Here is a 26,180-nt window from a genome sequence, read left to right as displayed (position 1 = left end):
TCAGATACCTAACGTGACAACCCCAGGTGCCTTTAGAGTCGAATCAGACACCAAGATATTTGTGTACCAAAATCTGAGAAATCGTTTTACCCATTAATTGTGTTTGAAGCTGAGCAGGTTCATGCTTCCTAGAAAAAACTACTATCTCAGTCTTCTCCGGAGAGAATTCGATACCTAGCTGTAAAGCCCAAGCAGACAAATTGTCCAAGGTATCTTGCAATGGTCCTTGCAAATCGGCAGCTTTGGCTCCTGTAACAGAGATTACACTGTCGTCTGCAAGTTGTCTTATCGTGCATGAATTTGCCAGACATTCGTCGATGTCATTTACATAAAAGTTGTAAAGAAGGGGACTTAAACATGAGCCCTGGGGAAGACCCATGTAGCTAATGCGAAAAGTTGCCAAATCGCCGTGCGTAAAATTCATGTGCTTTTCGGACAGCAAATTGTGCAAAAAATTGTTCAAAATTGGAGAAAATCCTTGTCGGTGAAGTTTACCCGAAAGAATGTCAATAGAAACGGAATCAAAAGCCCCCTTAATGTCCAAGAACGCAGACGCCATTTGTTCTTTGCGAGCATACGCCAGCTGAATATCTGTTGAAAGCAACGCAAGACAATCATTCGTCCCTTTGGCACGGCGGAAGCCAAATTGAGTATCCGATAGTAGGCCATTTGATTCGACCCAATGGTCTAAACGACGGAGTATCATTTTTTCCATCAATTTCCGGATACAGGATAGCATTGCAATCGGTCTATAAGAGTTGTGATCAGAAGCTGGTTTCCCTGGTTTTTGGATGGCGATCACCTTCACTTGCCTCCAATCCTGCGGTACAATGTTTTGCTCCAGGAACTTATTGAACAAGTTCATCAAGCGCCTCTTGGCATTGCCGGGTAGATTCTTCAACAAGTTGAATTTGATTCTATCTAACCCAGGCGCGTTATTGTTACAGGACAGGAGGGCAACTGAAAATTCTGCCATCGTAAAAGGTGATTCTATCGCGTCGTGGCCCGGAGACGCATCGCGAACAATGTTTTGCTCAGGAACAGAGTCCGGACATACTTTCCTGGCAAAATCAAATATCCACCGACTTGAAGACTCCTCGCTTTCGTTGACCGTTACGCGATTCCGCATTTTTCGGGCTGTATTCCAAAGAGTGCTCATCGATGTCTCCCTCGACGTCTCGTTCACGAACCGACGCCAATATCCGCGTTTCTTTGCTTTAGCCAGGCTTTTAAGCTTGGTATTAAGCTCCGAATACCGTATATAGTCGTCGGGTATACCTCCCTTCTGGAAGGCCAAAAACGCGTCGGATCTTTGCGTGTAGACATCGGAGCACTCTTTGTCCCACCACGGAGTTGGAGGCCGCTCTTTGATCGTTACGCCGGGATATTTCTTCGTTTTGGCTTGCAACGCGGCGTCGAGGATTAAGCCCGCGAGGAGGTTGTATTCTTCAAGTGGTGGGTGATGCTGAATCGACTCGACCGCTTTTGAAATCATTTCCTCGTATAACTTCCAATCGACATTCCGTGTGAGGTCATACGGAATGTCAATTGGTCGCATGCGAGTTGACCCGTTTGTAATTGAAATAAGAATAGGCAGATGGTCGCTACCATGAGGATCGAGGATTACCTTCCATGTGCAATCCAACCTTAGCGACGTCGAACATAAGGATAGATCCAGAGCGCTTGGGCGCGCTGGAGGTTTCGGGATACGTGTCATTTCACCGTTGTTCAAAATAGTCATGTCGAAGTCATCGCAAAGGTTATAGATTAGAGAGGAGCGGTTATCATAGTAGGGGGAACCCCAAGCCACACCATGAGAGTTGAAGTCTCCCAAAATCAAACGTGGCGAGGGAAGAAGTTCTATTAAATCAAAGAGCAACCATTGCCCAACCTGTGCTCTGGGAGGAATATATATTGAGGCAATACAAAGCTCTTTACCTTGTATTGTCATTTGACATGCGACAACTTCGATGCCTGGAATCGAGGGGAGGTTAATACGATAGAAAAAATAGCACTTTTTAATCCCTAGAAGTACTCCTCCATATGGGGTGTCTCGATCAAGGTGAATAATATTAAAATCATGGAAGTTGAGATCAATATTTGAAGTAAGCCAAGTTTCACAAAGGGAACATGCATCGCATTTGTTTCTATTTATTAAAACTTTAAATGAATCCATTTTTGGTAAAATACTTCTACAATTCCACTGTAAGACAGAGATAGAATCCTTCGTATTCGCAGATGAATTAGGCATCGAAGGATACAATCGCTGCAAGAAGGGGCCATTGGGCAGTCAACTGCTTCAAAAATGTTCTAACTGTTGGGAGAAATGCTGTATGAAAAATTTTATTTGGATCGGTTACATTGAAAGTTTCAAAAATCCAGTCCACAATGTCAGAAAATTTCACTAATCCAGAGTTTGTTTCATCAACTGGGAGTGCAAAAGAAACAACTAGGGTTTTAGATGTTCCTGGCAGTGCTGGGAACTCCTTCTGGGACTTTAAATTTGCAAGCCCAGGAGGAGTTTGCTTCGGTTTTTCCGCAGCACTTTTGGTTTGTTTGTAACTTTCATTTCACTTTGGGAAATCTTAGGACCTTTTCGGGGAAGTTTAGGAGAGGAAATATTTTTCCTCTTTCTAGACGCCCCAGGATTGGCATAAGTAGTTCCCGCTGGTGAATCGTCAGAATCGGTTTCATCAGAGGACAACAGATCAAAGGGGTTCGATGTTATGGTATAAGTGGTCACGGTCTTCTTCAGCATCTCAGCGTAAGATCGCTTTGAACGCTCCTTAAGTGACCGCTTGATTTTATCTCTGCGCTGCATGTACACCGGGCATGTGGAGAGCTCATGCTGATTTTCCCCGCAGTGAATACATTTTGCAGCATTTACACTGCAAGAATCGTCCGCATGAGTTTCTCCACACTTGCTACATCGTGCCTTATTGCAGCAGTAGGCCGATGTGTGGCCTAGCTGCTTGCAATTGGTGCAATTCATAACACGGGGTACATACAATCGCACAGGCAGACGAACCCGATCGATCGAGACGTGGCTAGGGAGAGCAGATCCGGCAAACGTAACACGAAACGAGTCTGACGGAGTGTACACTTTTGTGCGTTGACAAGAGACACAGACCGCAATTGCTTGCAATCTATGATCTTTACTTTTACGTCGTGACACATAGCATTTTTGAAGCAGCCAAAACCGCTTGCCAAGATACACTCGACCGACAGACTCGAATCGGTTATGACACCGTCGATCTCCACGTCTCGTGCGGGTATATAAACGCGATACTCGCGTGTGAAAAGCTCGGAGCGAGCAATAGCGTTGGCCTGTTCCAGGTCGCTGACCACGACACGGAGCTTGTTGGGTCTGACCTTGGAGTTTTCGGTCACGGCCTTGTACCCCTCCGTCAGGTCTTTCGAAATCTGCAGGATGTTTAACGGTTTCGATTTCGGTCCTGTTTTTGGCCGAATAAAAACAGTAAAGCTGCCCTGAGATCCGTCCGGGTAAAGCCTGGGGCGAGGGGGGACTGGAGAATTAACAGAGGAAGGGTTGGCAGGAGGGACAGGGTCGGAGGGGTTCGGGGATGGTGGCACGGGAGGCGAGGGATCTACATCCATCGCGCTAAATCTAGCGCACTAGCGCCAGCAGAACACGTACCTCTTTACTTCTCCTTTCAGCAGGGTTGGTTGTCCGAACGGTCGAAGCTGCAGCCGTTACAGCCAGCAGCACCAATACAGCAGCTCCAAACAGCCACCAGCAGCGAGCCGGGTGTGTGATCACTCAGCACAGCGACACAACTCGCTGTCAACTGTTGGCTTCTTCTTTTTCCTCCTTTGTGTTGAGATTCTCGTCCACTGCTGTAGCACAAATCACTTAGCAGCCAAATCGGCTTACGCACCAGCAAACAGCCACGATGCGAAACAGTTGCACAAAGGCGGGCGACCTTGAACCTTCACTCGACCAGGCAAACAATGCCAACACTTGCTCGCGCGTCTTTTGTTTTATATTCTATCGGAGCGATCACCAAACACGTCCTATACTGATGCGTGTTCGGCACAGAATGTGGTCGTGTTTTGATTTTGCAGCTTGAAAAACAGCAACAATAACAAACGTACAAGCAAAAAAACGTCACCGGTGGATTGCCTTATATTGGTGAAAAATATACTAAAGCAGCTGTTACTGAGTGTCTCCAAGCAATAAAAAGTGGTGTTTCGATTAGAGAAGCTTCCACGATCCACCGTAATATTCCGTGCAAGCAGGAAGTCGTCAGGAAAACCACGAAAAGGAAAACCAGCTGCATTGTAAAGGATTCCCCATTTCGAAAGTGCGGCAGCGGCAGTCTATAGTTGCAAGATTCATCCCAGAAAATCCTCGTCTTTCAAGGTTCGTACGAAATAGACAGAATAACTTTGAAGGATTGACTACAAAGCGAGTAAAAAACGGCCACATGGTCTATGGATGATCCTTCATAATTCGAAGCAATTTGCGGCATGGTGCAATTGTTCACAACTACTTGTTATTCAGTGGATTAGAAAATTATTCAAGTACACCTGGCCCAAATTAGGAAATTGTTGTGGTCCAAATTAGGAAACGGTGACCCATTAAAGGAAACTGCAGCGATGGTTTATTTCTTTTATTTTAAGAAATTATAGGTATTATCTTGTTGTTTTTCATGCAGAAAAGATAGAAAACATGTTACTTCATGTTTATACATAATGAAATACTTAATTCAGTTGAGATATTTACACTTATTCTTGCAAAATATGCAGCTACACTACTAAGTGGTCCACTAAAGGCAGTTATACCCTAGTTAATCAAGAATTGCTATGACAGATCATGCACGACAACGGAATTTCGGATAAACTGCCGTGATTAATCATAGCTACCATGGTGCAAGTAATGTGCTACTTGCGTGTTTCGAGAATACTCTTCGAGTCCTTTTGAATCCCGCAGAGGGTTAAAACAAGGAGATGCATTTTCTTGTTTGCTGTTCAACATCGCTCTTGAGGGCGAGCATCGGCCTTTTGTGACGGCGGAGGAACACTGCGCTCGACTGTGGATAAATGCGTCGAAAACGAAATACAAGCGAGCGAGAGGCTCTAAGGAGAACAAAATCAGCCTCCCAACTCATGTCCAGACGACGATGAGCCTAAAGTGGTCGACTAGTTAGTGTTTTTGGGTCACTGGTTACTGCCGACCACAACACCAGCAAAGAGAACCAGAAAAGCATCTAGGCTGAGAATCGTGCCCAATTTTGACTTTGGAATCATACCAAACTCTGATAAAACCGGTTGTTTTCTACGGAATTGAAATAAAAGCCTTCTCGTAGAGAACTTAAACGCCCTTGCAGTTTTCGAACGGAGGTTGCTGCGGGCTATCCACGGTGAAGTACAGATAGACAAGCGAAGATGCATGTACTACGAGCTGCACCGGTCCGGTCGTAAGGTTGCCAGGCGACAACCCTGTGAAATCGCTTCAGTTCAGTAACCCTAGCTGCACAAGAAATAGAGGAACCCAGCGTGCACGACGAGTCGACCAGATGGAAGGAGACTTGCGGGTGATGAGACGCCTGAGAAACTTGCAAAACAAAGGCCAGAACCGAGCAACCTTGCGAGAACTTTTTAACCCAGTGCGAGTCACCACGACTCTCGTCGCGACAACCGTCTGGGTACGGAACCGGAAATCCTGAAGACGCGTGTTTTAAGACAAACCGATATGGCTTGAAACGTGCAGGGCGGGTCTATAACCGGACGCCAAGCGTACGGAAGCTGTCTGTCTATTTGTGAAGAAGGCCGATAGTGAATTGTCGGTCATCCTTCTCTACGTATATGATATGCAGATCATCACCAGTGGCAAGAAGGAGTACGAGCGAGTTTAAAATATCATGTCTGAGTGAAATGTTGAGCGGCAAGAAGACGGCAGTTTCCTGTTGAGCCAACAGAACTACGGCGAGCAAATGCTGACGAAATTCGAGATAAAGCAGATGAAGCTGATTCCGATGAATCCTGGCTACGTCACCGCAGAGAAAAATCAGGAGGATGTGATGGCTGTCACCGAGAAATATCAGAGACTGATGACAACTTTACACTCCATATCCACACGGCCTGATCTGGCAATCATAGCGTCCATCTTTGACACAGCTAGAATCATTCGAGTTGTTTTATACTTTCGAGAAAAATAAGCACAGCATAACGAAACATAATGCCAATAACATCGCAGCAACCCTCCAGTCGGTTAATCTTTATCATGCAATTATCTGTAAAATGCCATGTTTCTGCCAGTTTTTCAACAAAAATAAACAATACCGTCCAATCGTTGATAAATCTATCCAATCCAGCGCCGAGTCTTCACTCGCCAACACCCCGGCAAGCCTAATTTCCGCCTCCGAAATGGTTCAGTTAAAGGCGGAGGTGTGGTCCCTGCGAAATTCTTTGTCCGATTCGCTTGCCATCAACAACAACATGCAGGTACGTGTCATGATTTGATGTATGAATGTAGAGATTGCAATCGGATTCCGTTTATTCCTCTCGGGACCTTTTTTCCCCACCATCGGTGGGTGCGCGTTCAGGATGCCGTTACGCAAACGGTTGCCGAAAAATACGCACTACTGGAAGAGCTGAACGGTGCCAAGAGTGAGGTGCTGCTGCTGGAGTCGCAGTGCCGGAAGGAGCGGGATTTGTACTGTCAGGAGAAGGATCAGTTTCTGCAGGAAATTGCATCCTATCGGATGAAAATAAACGAGCTGTCATATCTCGTGGTGAGTACCGGTACTGGTTATGGAGCACAAAATCTTTCTGAAAGTAGGGTAACTCGTTTCGATTTTTGACACGTGACACATTTTATAGCTTTTATCTTATTGCTGAAATTGCGTTTTTTTTTCACTTCCTAGGATAAACTATCCGAGCAAAACATCGAGCTGAAGAAGTCATTATTTGATGCGAACGATTTAATTCATAAAGTTGGGAAAAAATATATGAGATTGAGAAAAATGCAGTCACTTTAAAAAATGAAATTTAGCTATGCACAACACAGAAAATATGGTGGAATTTTTACATAGGTAACGTGAAACTTTGGTAATGTTTATGTAAAATTCTTGTACTTCATTTGTGTCGGAAGAGCCCCATCGTTCTGGTGTCATAAAATATGTAAAAAATATAAAGTGTATGAACGCAAGATCCACCGTTCTCTGCAACACAAAACAACAGTATCAGAAGACCCAATTTATGGCATACAAAACTTGTTTCATCTGTAGTGCGCTTGCAGGCCAGAAATTTCACACCTGCATCAATTTGGCTGGTGACTTTCACAAGCAAAACAACACCGACAGCAGCGCAGCAATCGTGTAGCAAAACCATCAAGTCTGCTGGGACGATTTTCACCATCCTTCCCGGACATCACCAGTCTGCACCGGAACAAAGTTTCTGCAGCCGGTAACGGGAGTCGCGTAGGTGTAGCTCTATCCGTACCATTGCACTGTAGTTTGTTATTTAGACCTATCCGCAGATGGGTAAGCAGATCATACGTATATCGGATGATGATATGTGCTATTGCCAGTGGCCCGGCAGCTTTCGATGGGACCCAAGGGAGCCATTTTTGCAAGGGTACAGTGAATTTGTCCAAAATGAAACTAGTTTTATCCGTGCCGACCGATACTGAAACTGATACAAAACGAAACAATTCAGGATGGCTGCTGTAAGTTAACTAAATTTCCAAAAATATATTTCATATGCCTTTTCTCATTTGCATACTATTGATATTTTATTTACATAATATTTATTTTACTTATTCACATTTACAATTGAAAAATCTCGAAACTATCTGGACTAAGTATTTAGAAAACAATATGTTACAGAATTGTCCAACCAAAAAACTTGAATCACTGTAGCGACAATCGAAACAGCTACAAGAACCTTTGCCGAGATCAAGGGTATCAAGATTAAACAACTTCTTCCTCCTTAACAACTCAACAGCATGCAACGGCATAAAACTTAATTAGAAAAGCTTGAATCATAAAACGAAAACTTCAACCAAAATACAAACATTCGACCCAGATGTGGGCTGACCATTTCCATAAGGAACCAGTGAAGTACCTTTCCCCTCCCGGTTCCAGACCAATATCCACCGTAAACTTTCCCAACCAAGCGGTGCACCCAACTTTTCCCATTGACAAAAATGCTAATGACATTTACATTCTTACCGGCGACTTTCACCCCAGCAGTCATCGATTTTCGCTCAATCCTTCACAATCGCTTGCTTCGGGTGGAATCAATTTTCTCCTCTGTCGAGGCTGGCGAGCAGAGTTGAAGCTCGCCATCTAGAAGTATGGCTCTTCAGCTGCAGGAAAGTTACGGAAATACAAACATCGGAAACTGGAAAACAAAAGACCGCAACTTTTCGGCTTTCAAATGTGTTGCTTCAAAGTAGGTAAAGTTTTCCTTTTGGCTTTCTCATCGTCTTCCCCATTTGATTGGATAAATCTGGAAATACTTTGCATTTTACATATCTTTTTTGTCTCAGCGCTCAATCCGTTTAGCCGTTTCTACGGTGAGATGCTAATTTTTCGAAATGAGTTTTCGGTATAATATTTTCTTCAAATTGAAGAAGTTTTTCTCTAGTTTCGCCGCTTGATTGCGATGCGGTTTTTTGCGCGTTTAGTACAGACTTCTTTTCCGATAAATCAGCATAGTTTTGCTGATGCATGGCTCTATTTTGAACCAGGATTATTTATTCACCGGCACAGCTTACCTTTCAACGGTGAAACAAACAGTATACCTATCAAACTTTAGTGGACACTTATGGCACCGGTTGCAGTATATCAATGAAAAAATAAGCGATCGATGCCGAAAACCCCGCTTACCGTGGCTGGTGGTAGCACAGGGTGAGGAAAAACAATTTTTCATTTGAGTAGCTCGACTTCTCTGACCCCCCATGCTTGTTTCACAATGGATGAACGATTGACGGCGTTGATTGGCGTGATAAATTGGGGATACGGTAAAGTCTCTTGTTCCCAAACGATTGTCAGGCGCATTATGTCCAGCATGGCAATGAAAAAGCGTGGAATATGGAGGTCAATTTGCAGCTGGGCCGGTGAAGGTGGCCGGTGTGGTATTCCGGTGGTTTGAGTCGTTTGCTTTTGAAAGTATGAATCGCTTCCGCTTTTGATGACGTCCAGTGTTTGAATTAAGATAACACGGGACGTGATTGGAGGTGTATTTGTGAGGGGAGACTTTTGCACCATTATTTATTATAATTAACGGAATGCTCTGTAAAAGTTAAAACTATGTTCTTCATAGCTTGGAATGAATTAAAGGTCTTGAAAGGACTTAAATTTATTTTTGTTCAAATTAAAAATATTTAAATTTAATTGAATTTGATGCGGACCAAATGAAGTATGAAATAGTGCGCACTATTCTTTTACAGCAAACAATTTTACCGTAAAACGAGGGGAATAGAAACCAAACTTCTGAGCTTGAAAAATGTTATTAGAAGTCCTTGACAACATTCAAAAATGATGTAAGAAATTTTTATCGGATAGTTTAATAGTAAACAAAACCTTCAAAATCATTTATGGGTTAGAAGCACTACTGTCAGTTAGTTCAAAAAATTACAAAATGGAGACTCAAGTTCAGAGCGTTAACAAGTGGTTCAAAAATGTACAAGAAACAGGATCCACTCCACCTGATGCAAACTGCAAGAGTGTTACGTACAAAAACTGTCCCTTCGTCAAGCGGCAGCGAAATATGAAATCAACTTCTTCAGCTACCATCACACAGTGGTCGGAAAAGGCAATTCAACGAACTTAATCCTCTAGTGCCCAGTGCCGCCTTTAGGCGGTCTTCAATTGAACCACTGAAAAGCTTCAATCAATACTTAAAAATTGTTTATAAAGTTTCAAAGTGAGTTTTTCGAAGTCTGTCATTAGAATTCAAAATATAACTTTTGATACAGCCTAGGTACATGAATAGTTTCCTTAGCAAAGTTGTAGAACTTTTCAAAATATCAAACTTTGCGGAAGATATTAAATTTCTATGACGTCTATTTGTTGAAATACGAAGCATTTGACAGTTTGAGTTGACAGCAAATACCCCCTCAAATTTGATTATGACCAACATAAAAATTCAGGTTTCTTTCGAAGACAGCATGTTGCTGCAATCGTTCTATACTAAGTTACAGGCAAACTGGAGCATATCATCAAATATTTTTTTTGTTAATGCTTAGACTTTGTGCTATAAGCTAGTTGTTAAACCAGATAACAGTGTATTATTTGATATTGACTATTCATGATTAACCGTGTAGCACAGACCTATTTCGATGTATTTTGACAGTTCGATTTTCTTGATTTTCTTGAAAGATGTTTCCGGTTTTGACAAAAAGAGAATAAGCGGGAAAAACGTGAGCTTCTCTTGAATAAAGATCGTAGTAGAGTACGGATGTGAAAATTACAGTCCACTGATTTTTTACTTTTACGACCACCGAATTTCCCACGAAACATTTGGTCCGATCGATCCGGATAGTGAATTTCGCGCGGGATAAGTTGGTGTTTTAAACGAAAAGAGTTTTTATCGCGTGTCGGTGAAGTGAAACCGAGGTTTAGCAGCTAAAACCAAATAGTGAACAATCCGCCATAGGGGCAGATTGATTTGGACGGCACATGTGCTTTTAGCTTCTGGTTTATTCCGGCAAGTGGTATAGAAGAAAGTTGATTAAAAAATTGAAATTTTGACGCACGGCAATTGAAGAAAAAGTGTTGGCAAAGTAATGGAAGCACGTTCTAAGTTTTCGTGTGAAAAATTGATGCTGATAAACCTCGTGTAGGTGACAACATAGTGTGACGGGGGAGCCAGAAGCAAATTTCGCAATACTGTGTTACGCGACCGCCATTTTGAAAGGCTATATCGAAGCGACGCGCTCAGTGAGATGAGTCGAGCGTAGTTTATAAGTGTACGGTCTGCTGATAACAAGTAAAAAGAGCAGGAGAAGTAGTGATAGTGATATGTTGTTAAGATCCGGTAACCCGAAACGAATGATAGTGTTTTCGACGCCGGTGGCTGTCACTCGCGCTTCTTCTGTGATTCACTCTCCCAGAGTAGTGGTGACTCCTAAAAGTGGAATGGCTGACAAGGTTACTCGTGATCCTGCACCACCACTAACGACTAGCGTGCGAGCACAAAAGGAAGAACAGCAAGCACGCCAGCAACAGCTCGAAATGGCGGAGTCCGTTGCTGCGTTGGAGCAGTGTTTGGTTGCAACCAAGGGTAAGGTTGAACGCATCCGACGAGCAATTGAAGCTGCTAACCAAGACTATGGTAAGTTTTCCTATCATGGCCTGAAACTATATGTTGAAATTGAAACTGCGACCGCTGCGTATAAAGAATACAACGCATTGCAAAATCGAATTTCTCTTGCTGCCCCTACGAAGCGAGTTGACTTTAAGAAGAGTTTCATCGATTTCGAAGAAATTTACGAGTTCGTTAGGATTTCTCTTGCCGAAATGATTCAGGCGCATGAGGATGCTCGGGAGAAAAATGTCGAAAGACAGCATGAGCTAGTTGAGTTACAGTCTGTTCACCAACAAGGCGTACAGCGAATACCACCAATTGTGCCATCGCTTCTTTTACAACAAATGCCGCTACCAACTTTTGATGGCCGCTATTAGAATTGGCACAAATTCAAGGATAGCTTCAAGGATATTGTTGATAAATGTACTGCAGTTTCGCCCGCTACCAAACTGCATTATCTTGATAAAGCGTTGGTAGGGAAAGCGCAAGGCGCAATAGATCAACAGACACTAAACGACAACAATTATGAAGGAGCATGGAGAATATTAAGCAAAAAGTTTGAAAACCTTCGCATGGTGGTGCAAGGCCATATCACACAGTTGTTGGCGTTGAATCCAATGGTAAGGGAGAGTCATGCAGAGTTGAAAGCCTTACTTGATGTCGTAGAAAAACGTTTAGAGTCTCTCGCATTCCACAATTTAAAGATGGAGGACAAACTATCTGAGGCTATTCTTGTGAACTTGATTATTTCTTCGATACTCGAAGAGCTTGGGAAGCAACTGTAGAACATGGGCAGTTACCTGTGTTTACTGAGACAATAGCGTTTCTTCGGGAACGTTGTTACATGCTAGAGCGATGTGAGTTATCTGTAAACCAAACGGAGCCTAGGAATCTTGGCCTTTTTTGATTCATTTTGTTTTTCTCTGTTATATAAATATAGGATATCATGTTATACGATTTGGCTTACTTGATAACAAGGCATCACATCATGTTATCGTTTTGTTGTTAAATTTTACTCGGGTAAGCAGCTAGGCAGCTTGTGCTTTCTATGCTTGAAACGTGAGCATCGTACGACTAATTGCAAGAGTGATAGTAGCAAGTGGTGCGAATGCAAAGGCAAACACCACCCTCTGATGCATTCGAAGGACAAGGAAAGCAAAGAAAACAGTACGGAAGAAGCAGCTAATAAAACTACAACTGACCAAGCAATTGTTGGCAGTTCGAAATGAAATAAAGAGCCCCGCACGGTAGCGAAATGTGAAGTTCCAAGTACCGTAAACTGGGGTGACTTTGATCACTTTGTTGATTGTATATTAAATATTTTCAGAATATACTGAAAACAATATTGTTTGATATTTTTAAAATAAGCACTGGCATGCATTGAGAAAGATTCAGTCACTACTTCAGAAGTTTAGCAACAATTTTGTTGTTTTTAAATATGCTCTGAAAATTTTACACCAAACATCATTCCGGGGTGACTTTGATCACTTCATTGTTTTGATGAATTTGGAGTAACACTTGACTACTTTCACTAAATAGAACAGCCTAAAACGACTTAAACGAGTTCATAAATATGGAAAGTAATTTGGGGGCCATTCACATTCTACGTGAACAGTTTATGTTGGCGAATGTCCAAGATTCATACAAAATTTTTATAATATACTAGCTGACCCGGCAAACGTTGTACTGCCACAAATTATATTGGATGTAAATGAATGGATCTCCTTTACAAAATCCTCTTGTATCGTAAAAACGTATGCACACATCTTTTCGATAGTTTACTGAACCCAAACTAACTTCGGAGTCAAAATGCTCACAGTTTTCCTATGTTTCATGTTCTGATTTTAATTCACAAACGCCCAAATCACATCTATAATAATAAGGCAACGCATACTTATATAATCTATTGAACATAAACATATTTAACAGAGATATTAAAAATAAAAGGACTTGATTCAGCTCACATTATTGCTAAAACGGTTGAACAATAAAACGAAGGTTTATTTTTGTGAAAAATTCTTGCAATAAAATTATTATAAAAATTTATTGCCTAAATCAACTTGAAATATTTGAGTAATAAACTTGGAAGTGCCAACACGCCGGATTTTTGAAAGATCGTCGAAGTTTATATAAATCATTTTGGTTTCCAACATCTGGTTTAAAATAAGCTTTTGAAAATATTCAGTTTTAGTTAAAAATATTTATTGTAAAGGTTGTAAGGAATTATCATAACACAATCAAACATTTTCTTTATCGCAAAATCCCGTTCCCCTAAATTTAAATCGAAAATACCGTACAAAGTACTCAAATATAAGTGAGATACATTAGTGGTTATTATTGTTTATGAATTTTCAATTTAAATTTTCAGGATGCAACCTGTTGTAAAAAGGAATCGCATGATATTTCGCGGTCCTCGTTCGCATTTCTTACGATGACCGATTCAAAAGTTCCTAAAACGTTGGGAATTACATCTAAGAGTAAAATTAATAGCATGTTACATAAAATACACAACATGTTTCGTGCGGTTTGGCTTGGGCGATTGGTTGTGCAATTTTTATGTTTTTGGGAAGATTTTTAAGATTTAGTTAGCCTATAAAGTTACCAATTAACTCGTTAAAAATCATGAACTTGAAACGTTTAGCTTCATTGAAAACTTTAAACTTTTCTACGGATTCAATTGGAAATATTTGGGTATGTTTTCATGATTTTGCAATGTTTGTAACTGCTGGTGACGAAAACGAATTGAATTTGATCAAAAATACCGTAAAAAGTATTCAAAAGTATAAAAAGTGAGATATATCAGTGGGTATCATCGCTTATTAAATGTACTTTTCATTGATGCAATGAAGAGCAATGGAGGTATCATGAGGCACGATGTTTGTCATGAACTGAGAGATATTCTTTGCGCGGTCGGAGTTTGAATAATATACGGTAATCGGTTTAATAGTTTTGAAATTTTGCAAGAAATAATGTCCTGTTCACATTTGGATTTCCAATCTATCACGTTTAAAACGTATAACCAGCTTCGAAGAGCATGAATAACTTGCATCATGATGTGTATCATGAACATTCGCTACAAAGCATAGTGGTGTTTGTACAGAACTGTGAATTTGATTTATACGAACGATCCTTGTGCTTGTAAACCTGACGCAGCCAACGACGAACAAAACAAAAAAAAAATCATGAAAATCCATCGAGCCGTTCCCGAGGTAAATGATCACACACGAACAGAAATTGATTTTTATTAATTAGATATGAATAATTATCCCATGAGAGCTTCCCTCTGGTGGTCTAAAATCATCAAAAACTAGTCCACGAGGAATATGACTTATGAAATTGTCCAAATTTGCATGTTACTTCACGTTTTGGGTTTTTGTTAAGAAGAAATATGTAATACGCTGTGGAGAATATTGGGACTCAACATTGCCTACGAGGAAAAACTTGCAAAAATAACAATAAAATATATTCTTTTAATATTTGTTCATTCTGAAAACTAATCTGGGAACAAAATAAAAAACTTTACGTATTGCAACTTGTTGTTTTGAATCTGCTTGAACCGGTTGTTTGTATGCAACAAAAATCGCCAAAAATACACTTTATTTTCAATTAATATTTTAGCATGAAAAACACTCTTTAAATAGCAGGAAATGTATGAATAGTAGCAATGCAGACATATATCTACACAATCAGTGAAGATTACGACAAATCCCAAGCACTACGAGCGCTTTTTTACCACATTTTCAAAAAGGAGGTACATTGATCAAAGTCACCCCGGTGATCAAAGTCACCCCAGTTTACGGTACTCCAACCATGGCTTCGAAACAGGTGTTATGGGCAACTGCGATTGTTGAAATGATTGGTGCTGGTGGCGTGAGGCACAATTGCCGCGCCTTACTCGATTCCGGAGCAATGGCGAATTTTGTTTCCGAGAGTATTTGTGATATTTTGAGTCTTCCCAAGAGTTGTGCGAACGTGCCGATTGTCGGAGTAAATGGCACAAAGATGAATGCAAAGTTCAAAATTAATGCTACAGTGAAATCAAAAACGACAGATTATGAGTTTACCATCGATTATCTCGTCGTACCTCGCGTTACTGGTGCACTGCCTTCCCTCAAGCTCAATTCTAAAAATTGGCCCAGTCGAATTGATATTCTGTTGGGAGCAGGGGTGTTTTTCGATCTGCTGCAAGTAGGCAAGATTCGAATGTCTACTGAATTACCGATACTACAAGAGAGCCGTCTAGGGTGGCTGGTTTACGGGCCCATTTGTAATGTTCGAAGTGTTGCCGTTTCGCAAGGACGCAGGTGAGCTCGGATATTCACGAACCCAAGCCGAGAAGCGTTTCAAGGCTTTGGAAGCTAGGTTGGAGAAATACCCTGATACATAGCAAAAATATAAAGACTTTATTCACGAGTTCATTAGCCTCGGACACGTAAGGATTTTGAAAGAAGACGAGAAGGCCACTGACGGAGCCTACTACTTGCCACATCACTGTGTATTGAAACCCGACAGTTCGACGACAAAACTGCGCGTAGTGTTTGACGCGTCGGCTAAAACTACGACAAATTTGTCTTTGAACGACGTGTTAATGGAGGCACCCACCGTACAAAGTCCATTGTTTGATATTCTGTTACGGTTCCGTTTATACAAATATGTCTTTTCAACTGATGCGCAGCGTATGTACGAGCAAGTAAAGATAAATGACGCACACACTAAATATCAACGATGTGTGTGGAGGGATGAACGATCGCAGCCACTGATGGATTTGGAATTACTACGAGTTACGTATGGTATAGGACCTTCTGCATATTTAGCGACTAGGTCTCTGATTCAGCTGGCCCATGATGAGCGGAGCAGCTTTCCAGAAGCAAGTGATGCTGTATTGAAGTGCTTCTACGTTGATGATGCACTCGTGGGTGCAAATACTTTAAAGCAAGCGAAAAGTTTTCGCAAGGATCTTCAAAGATTACTGGAAAAAGGTGGATCCAAACTGCACAAATGGTGTGCAAACGATCTGAATATCTTGGAAGGAGTACCAGCAGAAAACCGGGAGAAGAAAATCTCTTTCGAAGACATTACCGTAAACGGAGTAATTAAAACACTAGGACTCTTATGGGATCCAAAGAATGACGATTTTGTATTCCGGGTTGCGAAGACAGCACGTATTTCAGGTCCAGCTACGAAGCGTCAAGTGTTGAGTGATATAGCGAAATTATTCGACCCTCTTGGCATCTTAAGTCCGATCGTGGTACTTGCAAAGCTAGTGATGCAACAATTATGGCGAAAGGAACTTGATTGTGAGACGCAATCCCCAACACGGAACATGAGGTCTGGTGTAAGCTGAGGGCTGAATTATGTGGAATCAACAACATGAGGATTCCGAGATGCGTCGTAATTGATGATCCTGTTACATTCGAGTTGCACGGTTTTTCGGATGCCTCCCAACGGGCTTACGGATGTTGTATATATCTAAGAAAAGTGAACGCCAACGGAATGGTTGACGTGAAGCTGATCTGCGGTAAATCTAGAGTTGCGCCGTTGAAGGAGTTGAAACGACCGGAGTATGAAGGAGCATCGCCATGTGAAATGACGATTCCAAGGTTGGAGCTGTGTGCAGCAGCTTTGCTGGCAGAGCAGTTGAAAACAGAGCGCGAAGCCTTAGAACTAGAATTCAAACATATAGTTTTGAGGTCCGACTCAAAAATAGTGTTATGTTGGTTGAAAAAACAGAACTCTGATTTCCCGGTATTTGTGCGTAATCGAATAGTTGAGATTCAGAAATTTACTCCAGATGCTAAATGGTTGTATATAGGCACGAAGGACAACCCTGCAGATCTCGTATCTAGAGGCGTCCAACCAGTAGAGCTTATGAAGAGTGAACTGTGGTGGAACGGGCCAGTATTTCTGAGTTCCTTGGAGGAAGAATTCGAGATACAGCACCTCGAAGAAAAAGAAGAAAGTGATGATGTGAATAATACCGAAAAGACCGTAGCTTTAGTGGCTCAAGAGTGTCGGTTGTATAATTTGATCCAGAACTGCAGTAACTTTCGGGGATTGTAAAGAGTTTTCGGGTACGTTGTCAGGTTCATTCATAATTGCAGAGCAAACCGCTTATGTGTCGTGCGTAGAAGTGGCAGTCTAGCTGGTCGCGACCATCGTGATTCGCTATTGGCAATGGTCAAGATTGTTCAGCATGTAGTGTATGAAGAAGAGATCAAAGATATTGAAAAGGGTAAGCTTGTGAAGGGGAAACTCCGAAATCTTAACCCAATGTACGACAAACGGGAGAAGCTACTCCGAGTTGGGGGCCGTACTAGGTAGTCTGACTTGCCCATGGACCAAAAGCATCCCATAATCCTGCCGGAAAGAAATGTGTTTACTGATTCGGTGATTGAAACAATTCACCGACAGCAATTGCACGTTGGGTTAAATGGATTGCTTGCAAAGGTTCGACAACAATTTTGGCCAGTGAACGCGAAACGCACGATAAATCGAGTTTAAAGAAAATGTGTTAAGTGTTTTCGCGTTAAACCGAGAGACGTCGTACAGTATGATTTCACACTCGCTGCAATGGATAGAGGTAACTACGTTGAAACATTATATACCGATTATAGTAAAGCTTTCGATAGAGTCGATATAACATTACTGATTTTCAAACTAAAACGCATTGGACTAGATAACCAACTCGTGAAATGGATTGAATCTTATTTGACGAACAGAACACAATTTGTCCGTTTCAAAGGCCATCTCTCTGATCCAGTGAAGGTAACATCTGGAGCTCCGCAAGGATCACATTTAGGACCCTTACTATTCATTTTGTTCGTTAATGATGTAACCCTTTTACTTAACCAGATCAAAATTTTAATCTATGCCGACGATATGAAATTGTATATGGAGATTAAAAACCAGCCTGACCTCGAATTGTTTCAGTTGCAGATCAATACCTTCTATACTTGGTGTCTGAAAAGCTTACTTGATATAAATATTAAGAAATGTAATGTCATATCATATACAAGAAAACTTTCAATGCAAACTATGAACTATTACATAGGCCAACAACTTGTAGAGAGATGTACCAAAATGAGAGACTTAGGAGTGATCCTCGATTCGAAACTCACTTTCGTGAATCATTATAACACAATAATCAACAAAGCCAACAGTATGCTTGGTTTTATCAAACGTTTCAGTTATCATTTCAAGGACCCATACACAATAAAATTTTTTTTGTGAGCTATGTTCGATCAATATTAGAGTACTGCAGTATAGTTTGGTCCCCATATCAAGAAGTTCATATCAATCGTATTGAATCAGTTCAAAAACAATTTCTGGTTTTTGCATTAAGAAAACTCAGTTGGGCATCATATCCTCTCCCTTCTTACGAATCTCGCTGCATGCTTATTAATATCGAAACTCTGAAGAAACGACGAGAAACAACCATGATTACCTTTGTAAACGATATGATCTCACAACGTGTTAATTCACCAAATCTGCTGGAAACTCTTAACTTTTATGCTCCTTCTCGTTCTTTAAGAACGCGCAATATTTTTACTAACAATAATTACCGGTCACTGTACGCCAAACATGGACCAATTAACAGCATCATGAACGCATACAACAAACACTGCGAGATTATAGACGTTACCATGTCCCGGAACGCATTAAAAAGCGCATTACGTGCTAGAACTCGATAGCTTAAGATTAACGTATACATTAGAATTGTAGTCTACATTGATTGACGAAATAAATTAGATAGGTGACTTACCGAGTGTACGTGTTACGGCTGCGGAGCCGTTCTCGCGAGTCGGGGTAGACTACGCGGGGCCGTTTTTCGTAAAAGAGGGACGATTTAAAGCACAGAAGAAGGTCTTCGTGTGCGTCTTCGTTTGTCTATGCACTAAGGCGATTCATCTAGAGTTGGTGGGCTCTTTATCGACGGTTGGATTTTTGGGAGCGCTACATCGTTTCGTGAGTCGCAGAGGCAACGTAGCGGACATAAGGTCAGATAACGGCACAAACTTTGTCGGGGCTGAGCGACAGCTTACAGAATTAAAGACCTTGTTAATGTCGCAAATGCTAGAGAGCAAGATTTCGGCGTTCTGTCAGTCGCGTGGTATTACTTGGAAATTTATTCCACCACGGGCCCCGCATCAAGGAGGACTCTGGGAAGCGGGAGTCAAGTCTGTGAAGAATCTAAGTAAGGTGTTAAATGAATCGCATTTTACGTATGAAGAGTTGTGTACTTTGCTGTATCAAATAGAAGCAATTCTCAATTCGCGCCCAATCGTTCAGCAGAGTGATGACTCTAAGGACTACCAGGCTTTATGCCCAGGACATTTTATGATCGGGCGCGAGTTAACAGCGATTGCAGAGCCGTTGTATGGTGACTTGAAGGAGTCGACATTGTCTCGTTACCAATTGATTCAGCGGAGAAAGCAAGCGTTTTGGCGTCGCTGGTCCGCAGAATACGTGACGGAGCTCCAGAAGCGTGGTAAGTGGTTCAAGGAACCCACTTTGCTACGCGATGGATTGTTAGTGGTATTGAAAGAGGACAATATGTCACCTCAGACATGGAAGCTAGGGCGCATTGTTTAAACGCATCCTGGCAAGGACGGAATAGTTCGCGTAGTGACCGTGCGAACCAGCAGCGGAACCTATAAACGAGCGACGACGAAGATAGCCGTGTTGCCGATTGATGATGAAGTCTCGAAGAGCGAATAATTGTAGAGCCATCCGGCTCTGGGGGGAGAATGTTAAACCAGATAACAGTGTATTATTTGATATTGACTATTCATGATTAACCGTGTAGCACAGACTCTGGGGTTTTCTATACAAAAACGCACCAACTACCTGATTAATGAACGATGATTTGTGAATTTATGGAACAGATAACTCGCAATACTTTCAAAATTAGTGAGAACACTTTTTTGTTATATATAGTTGTTGATAGGTGCATCCATCAGTCATTCGACATGAGCAAAATGAACACATAACAGCAATGTTTATTGTTAATTATTTATTTCACTCTCTGTGAAATCTAATTCAAACTTAGCATCTTTGGAAAATTCTTGATGCTTCTTTTGCGGTTTGACTCTTATTTACGAATAAATACAGGAGTATTTTATCTGCTATCATCAATTGTCAAAATCGCAATTCTCTGCAACCAAGGTATTGCAGCCAGATAGTGGACATTCTAGACCTAATATAAAAAACTCTCACATTGTAAAATTCAATACTTGATATAACATACTGTTTACCTTGCAACTTCTCAAACGACGCAGCATCGAGTCTCTTTTTAAGTTCTTCCATGGCTATTATTGACAACTAGTGAACAAAACAGATCGTAGAAGTAACGCGTGCGAACAAATCGACAGCGTAAACAAAGAAAAACTAAGATAAGACACTGGAAGTGTTTTTTCACCCATTAATTTTATTCAGTTTTATTTCCAAATGGTCCTACTTGTTTCTCTTCTGTTAGGAATCCATCAACAATTGATTTGGTATTAACAAATCAAAGTCATTCATGCAGTGATTTGTTAACTCATGCTAATTTCGATTCTGATCATCTTCCTATAACTTTTTCCATATCCCTTGAAAGTGTTTTAAATTTCACTAGGTCTGTGTTTAATTATCACAAGGCCAATTGGGATCGATATCGTACCACGATCGAAGAAAGCTTGCATTGTGATATTGTTTTACAAAACAGTGCTGACATTGACGTAGCATTGGATGATTTGTGCAGTTTAATACTCAATGCCCAAAACTTATCAGTTCCTAAGACTTGAGTGAAATTCAATACACGAATCATTGACAATGAGCTTCAACTTCTTATACGTTTGAAGAACATACGTAGACGTCAATATCAAAGATCTCGTGATCCTGCTTTAAAAATTATTTTCCAAGAATTGCAAAAGGAAATTAAACATAGATTCACTCTCTTGCGAAATGAGAACTTCATGGGAGAAGTTGAACAACTTAAACCGTATTCCAAATCTTTCTGGAAGCTTTCGAAGGTTTTTAATAAACCTTCAAAGCCCATTCGAGTCCTCAAAGATGGTGAACGGCGCCGGCCACGTCCTTACACTGCCGTTCTACGCATATTTGTCCCATGTTCCAAATCATGCAAACGAGAAAAACGATTTTTTCGATTTAACACTCTTTTCCATAAAAATACCCACTGGGACAATAATGCCGAGAAATTTGCCTTCCAGTATGTGATTTCTACGCATATCAGTCCCACCACGTGCATTCGATGTTTCCCAATACAAAGTTCATACTGGGGAGACAAGGCTGTTTAACCTTTCACGAAAATGATCACGCTAATCTTGTTGTCTTTATACGCAAGCGATGATAGTCGAGATGAAAGTTTAGTTAATTGAATAAGTATCAGATGACTTATCATTATAAAAGGGAATTGTTTTTTAAGATTGCCCATTCCTATCATATTTGAAGGTTGTTGGGCTTTCACCATTTTGGCTACACACAAAAGACAATTCTTACAGCTTCCAATTAGTATGAATCTCATGCGTTTATCTTTTTTTATGCTCGAAAAGGAAGAGCATTCAGATTACAAACCAGCAAACATGGCTTAGTTATATACCGCATTTAAATAATCAAGCAAAGTGATTTTCGGTACCGAATTTCTGAAACCTGTAATGTACCAAACGTTGTTAGGAGAAGTCTTCAGTGCCCTGTAGCCTTTCCCCAGTTATTAATGTGGGAATTAGTGGTTAGTGGAATGAATTAGAATAGAAAAAATCAAGTGGGACAAATATGTGTAAAAAATCATCGATGGGACAAACAGACTTGGTATAGTTTTTCAAGATTTTCGGAACAAATAATGTTATTTTTAAAAGTTGTATACGTGAAAATAGACTCATTGATGATAAAAAACGAAAATCGACCAAAAGTAACATGGGACAACTATGCGTAGAACGGCAGTATAGCTATACAACCATTTCTGTGAATGTTGATGTTCGTAACGATTACCGTTTTTTTTTCAGAGACTTAAATGAGTTTCATCGTAAACATAGCGTTAAAGTGACGAACCCGACAAACAATTTCTATACAACACACTCACGTAAGTTGATGCGTTTTGAGCTTTTGGAATGCACTTTTTTTTCATTTTGTTGACCAGTGTTATCCCAGACCACTGCTGTCGCGCGGCAGACTGTGGAAATTCAACATTGAAGTTGCAGTTTTTTTAGTGTGAACTTTTTGCTTATGTTTTTTTTTATTTTGGATAAAAAAAGCAGAATGAATATTAAAAGAAAGATAAATAAGATTCCAATAGTGAAAGGAATACGAAAGCGTTGTGAAAAATGGTCCAATTTACAAAATATCGGATGTAATTTGCTGGGTAGTTTAGTATATTTTCTTAGCTGGTCTATTTTAGAGAAATAGGTAAGCGTTTTTTTAATTTTCAAGTAAATTATTTCGTGCAAATATGGTATGTAATCCGTAGACACATAAGTTGTAACAAACAGCTTACTTACAACAGCTGCTGGAATCAAGCAATTTAAATTATTAGCAAAGTTTCATACTGTCAGAAGCAGAGAGCAATTTACCCACAAGCACCATCACGTCCACATTGGTTGGAAAATTTATGGCAGTTTGTTAAATCTTAATCACTCTTCTGAAATGCACTATGATCTTCCCAAATTGCACCCTCCGAATGGTTCGACGTTTATACATCCATAATCTAACAACACTAAACCACGGAGAGTTTCGAGAGTTTATAGAGAACTTAGCTGACGGTACTCGGGGACCACTTCAGGCGGTGTGCAATGTTCGTGGCATCGGGCTGTCGATTATGAAGATAACGAGAAATTGTTTAGATTGAATAGAACTTGGTTTTAACAATTTCGCACTGCCACAAATGGCGCCACTAAATCGTCCCGGAAGAGCGCCGGAATTAGTGCCCAGAGCCATTCGTGGTTTTGATTTGCAGTAGAGTGCATGGCTTAGATATAGGTATGACGAAGGTTGGATTCCGTTTTGAGATGATGAACAAATTGACGCCCGAATTAACTTTCAAGTTGAACGAAGAGTGCACTTGTTAAACGATGAGTGTATGTCTAATTAGAAGCAATTCGGTAGACCAATAGGAAGTAAATATTTCACGATAGACCTTCTCTCTTTTTCAACATCATATTGCATTCTAAAGTTCGATCTTATCAATTGTAGTCTAGTGAAATAATAGAAATTTGTATAACCCGAAGCGTATACCTTTCGGATCATAAACTATCTATTCGTCTCAAAAAAGCATGCACAAAATTTTCACCAAACAAAACCACAAAAAAAAAACATTCAAACGCTTACTCAATGCGCCTTCCCACTTTCTATTATGCTTGCTAGCTAGCTGCTGGCTGCCAACATGTACCCGCATCCTCAGTGCGTTCCACTAGAGCTAATTTCATTCTTTCAATCCAACATTGTGTTTCCGACTGTGAGAAGGCTGCGCTCTATTCAGCTAGATTTTCAGCAAATAAAACTTTTTACCGCACTTCATATTCGTTTTCATGGAAACATTCGCACTCGGTGCAATTTCAGCTTGCCGTTGGGTCGCTTCTCAGGTCAGCACGGGGGCGGGAAAAACTAGCTGGTGCTGGTAGAAGCAAATTGCTGCACAATTTATCGTGGTTTGATAAATTTTCAATCCATGCGTGTTTCCTTTGTCGACAGACAGAAGCGTTTAAAATATTCAACAAATTCCTAACGTCTGAAACGGACTGTGAGGATTTTTTCTAGCGTGAATGAATATGAATTTTCGGTTTTCACGAAAGAACTAAAATAATACAACATAAATTCTATGCGCTCGTCTATTAGTAAGTGACCACGCGCCTCCATTGCCTATGTAGGTTATGGAGCCACTTCGTTATCGTTTTAGTGAATTCACAAATATTCTCTTCCAGCAGACGTATCAGCTGCTGATTCAGCATAGACTATCATTAGTCATTATTACTACTTAACACATATACACCCCTCCGTGTCACTCTAATTTGTGAAAATTATCTTAATTGAGTTGATACAAACTTTTCGCTGTTTTTTTCGGCACGTTCTACTTTGCAAACTCCCTCTTGAGCTCCAGGGGCACTGTGTGCAGAAGAAATCGAGACATCCTTCAGGATGTCTCTCTGCCACCGGGTACATAAAACACGACAATCAGCAGACTAAGCAGTTCTGCTTGCTGTTTGCTCAGCAGTTTTGTGTCCTTTTGCGCAGTCTTAAATCCCTACTCATGTTGTTTCTTGCAGCGACAATGCGGGCTCATGATATCAAGATTCGTCTTCGGAGAATTGGGTAATTTGCTTTGCGTATTATTTCCACCCTCCCTCTAGTTGTCAGTGTCAATGTACAAGCAGCGCGAAATGTGATGAAAGAAACGGAGATCGGGTGCGCGAGGGCAGAAAAAGTACCACGTTGGGAAAATGATGTCAGTATCTTTCTTTTACTCACAGTTATTCACTGTGTTGTGTTGACTTACAGGATTTCTGGTCGCGGGTGTACGTGAAGATAATTTTTTGACCTTTTTTCACAGACAGTTTAGCATCGCTTGAGAACATTGAATACTATATCATTATGCTTAGATCCACTTATGTGCAGTAGCAAACCACTCAACACAGAGATGCATCCACCATTCACAATGTGTGCTTTAAGTAGTTGTCTATTACAAAAGTTCACATCAATGGACAACGTAATTCTAATTCCCTAACAAAAAAAAAGTAGTTTAAGCTTACATAAACTCAAGCTTCGCTTATATCAAAGATATAACAATTACATTCGCTGTTGCAAGAAATTTGGAACATTTTTATCACTTGAATCCCTTGAATCCCTTCGGACCACCGTTGTTGCACCCCGTTGCCTTGAAATAGCACACAGCATGGGTGTCGGCTCCTAAAAGGGGCACGCTATTCAATACCTCTCCATTAATTTCTCTTAAAAATAATACTTGTTCATAGTTTATAATCACAAACAATTAATTTTTTTTATCTTCAAGTTCGCGCCTTTGGCGTTTAAGATACAGCACCAAAGCTGTCCATGCAAAAAAAAAGAAACAATACATTCTGAGCACTAGTCCTACGATGCAAGGGATATTCAAACGAGTTGCGTCGTCGTCGTTTTTTATTGCATCTAAAATTGCGTCCATAAATCTTGGACATTGTTGTACTATTGCATTTTTATCACCGTTTTTCGCTTCGACTAAGACAGGAAGCGAATATTTTGCAGCTCTTCCAGCCGACGAACTTCCCTCAATATGCGCTTGCATCCAACAGTGCAGTGTACACACGGAAACGTAAATTGCGTCGCGTGTTTAGCATCTCGTTTGTACAACATAATGTGCTTAAAATTATTTCGTTTCATCACCAGCACCGTTCCCTTTTTGCGATGGGACATCGCGCGACAACGAACCGGGCTATCCTTGTTTTCTGTGTCCGCGCTGGAGAGGGTCAGCTCGTGTCTACGAACAGCGTTTCTGCTGCTGTTTCCTATGGCATCCTGGCATCCGGCGAATAGTGAAGCATGACAACGGAAGATCTACTACCGAAGTTGCCGGTTGGAATATACCGGGATGCAAGAGGGAAGAAAGCTTTTCCCTTGATGAATATATTGCCGGCGCAGTTTCACACAGCTAAGTAGTGTAACATTTCTATTCGCACCAACATCACACAGATGCTTTTAAAAGCATCACGAAAATAAATCTACTTGAAAGGAAAAATCAGTGCGAGCTATTTAGTAGGGAAAGGAAACTGGCGAAAGCGGATTAAAATTTTGCTGCTTCCAAGTTAGTCGCTGGCATAGCGGGAGGCATCGAGCAAAAAAAAAACTTCCTTTCAGGTTGAATTATTTCGTCTGTCGATGTTCATCATCGTTTATTACTTTTCCAGCTGCTACGGTCCGAA

At 40.9% G+C, this 26,180-nt stretch overlaps 3 protein-coding genes across 3 annotated transcripts; all 3 read left to right on the top strand.

The window, feature by feature from the left end:
* Window positions 1-6,265: 6,265 nt before the first annotated feature.
* LOC129724306 (uncharacterized) lies at window positions 6,266-25,751 on the top strand. Its single transcript, XM_055679062.1, has 5 exons — window positions 6,266-6,468; window positions 6,570-6,758; window positions 6,891-7,445; window positions 7,505-7,693; window positions 25,648-25,751. Exons 1-3 carry the CDS (start codon window positions 6,391-6,393, stop codon window positions 7,002-7,004), a joined length of 381 nt encoding a protein of 126 aa, XP_055535037.1. The 5' UTR covers window positions 6,266-6,390; the 3' UTR covers window positions 7,005-7,445; window positions 7,505-7,693; window positions 25,648-25,751.
* LOC129719771 (uncharacterized) lies at window positions 16,651-17,601 on the top strand. Its single transcript, XM_055671181.1, has 2 exons — window positions 16,651-17,336; window positions 17,409-17,601. Exons 1-2 carry the CDS (start codon window positions 16,651-16,653, stop codon window positions 17,599-17,601), a joined length of 879 nt encoding a protein of 292 aa, XP_055527156.1.
* On the top strand, window positions 19,342-19,872 carry LOC129719770 (uncharacterized). Its single transcript, XM_055671179.1, has one exon. The coding sequence runs from the start codon at window positions 19,342-19,344 to the stop codon at window positions 19,870-19,872; it is 531 nt and encodes a 176-aa protein (XP_055527154.1).
* Window positions 25,752-26,180: the final 429 nt, after the last annotated feature.

The sequence above is a fragment of the Wyeomyia smithii genome, chromosome 2, assembly GCF_029784165.1.
Source record: "Wyeomyia smithii strain HCP4-BCI-WySm-NY-G18 chromosome 2, ASM2978416v1, whole genome shotgun sequence".
Taxonomy (NCBI): domain Eukaryota; kingdom Metazoa; phylum Arthropoda; class Insecta; order Diptera; family Culicidae; genus Wyeomyia; species Wyeomyia smithii.
The sequence above is the reverse complement of the archived record's forward strand: the minus strand, read 5'-3'. Positions and strand labels throughout refer to the sequence as shown.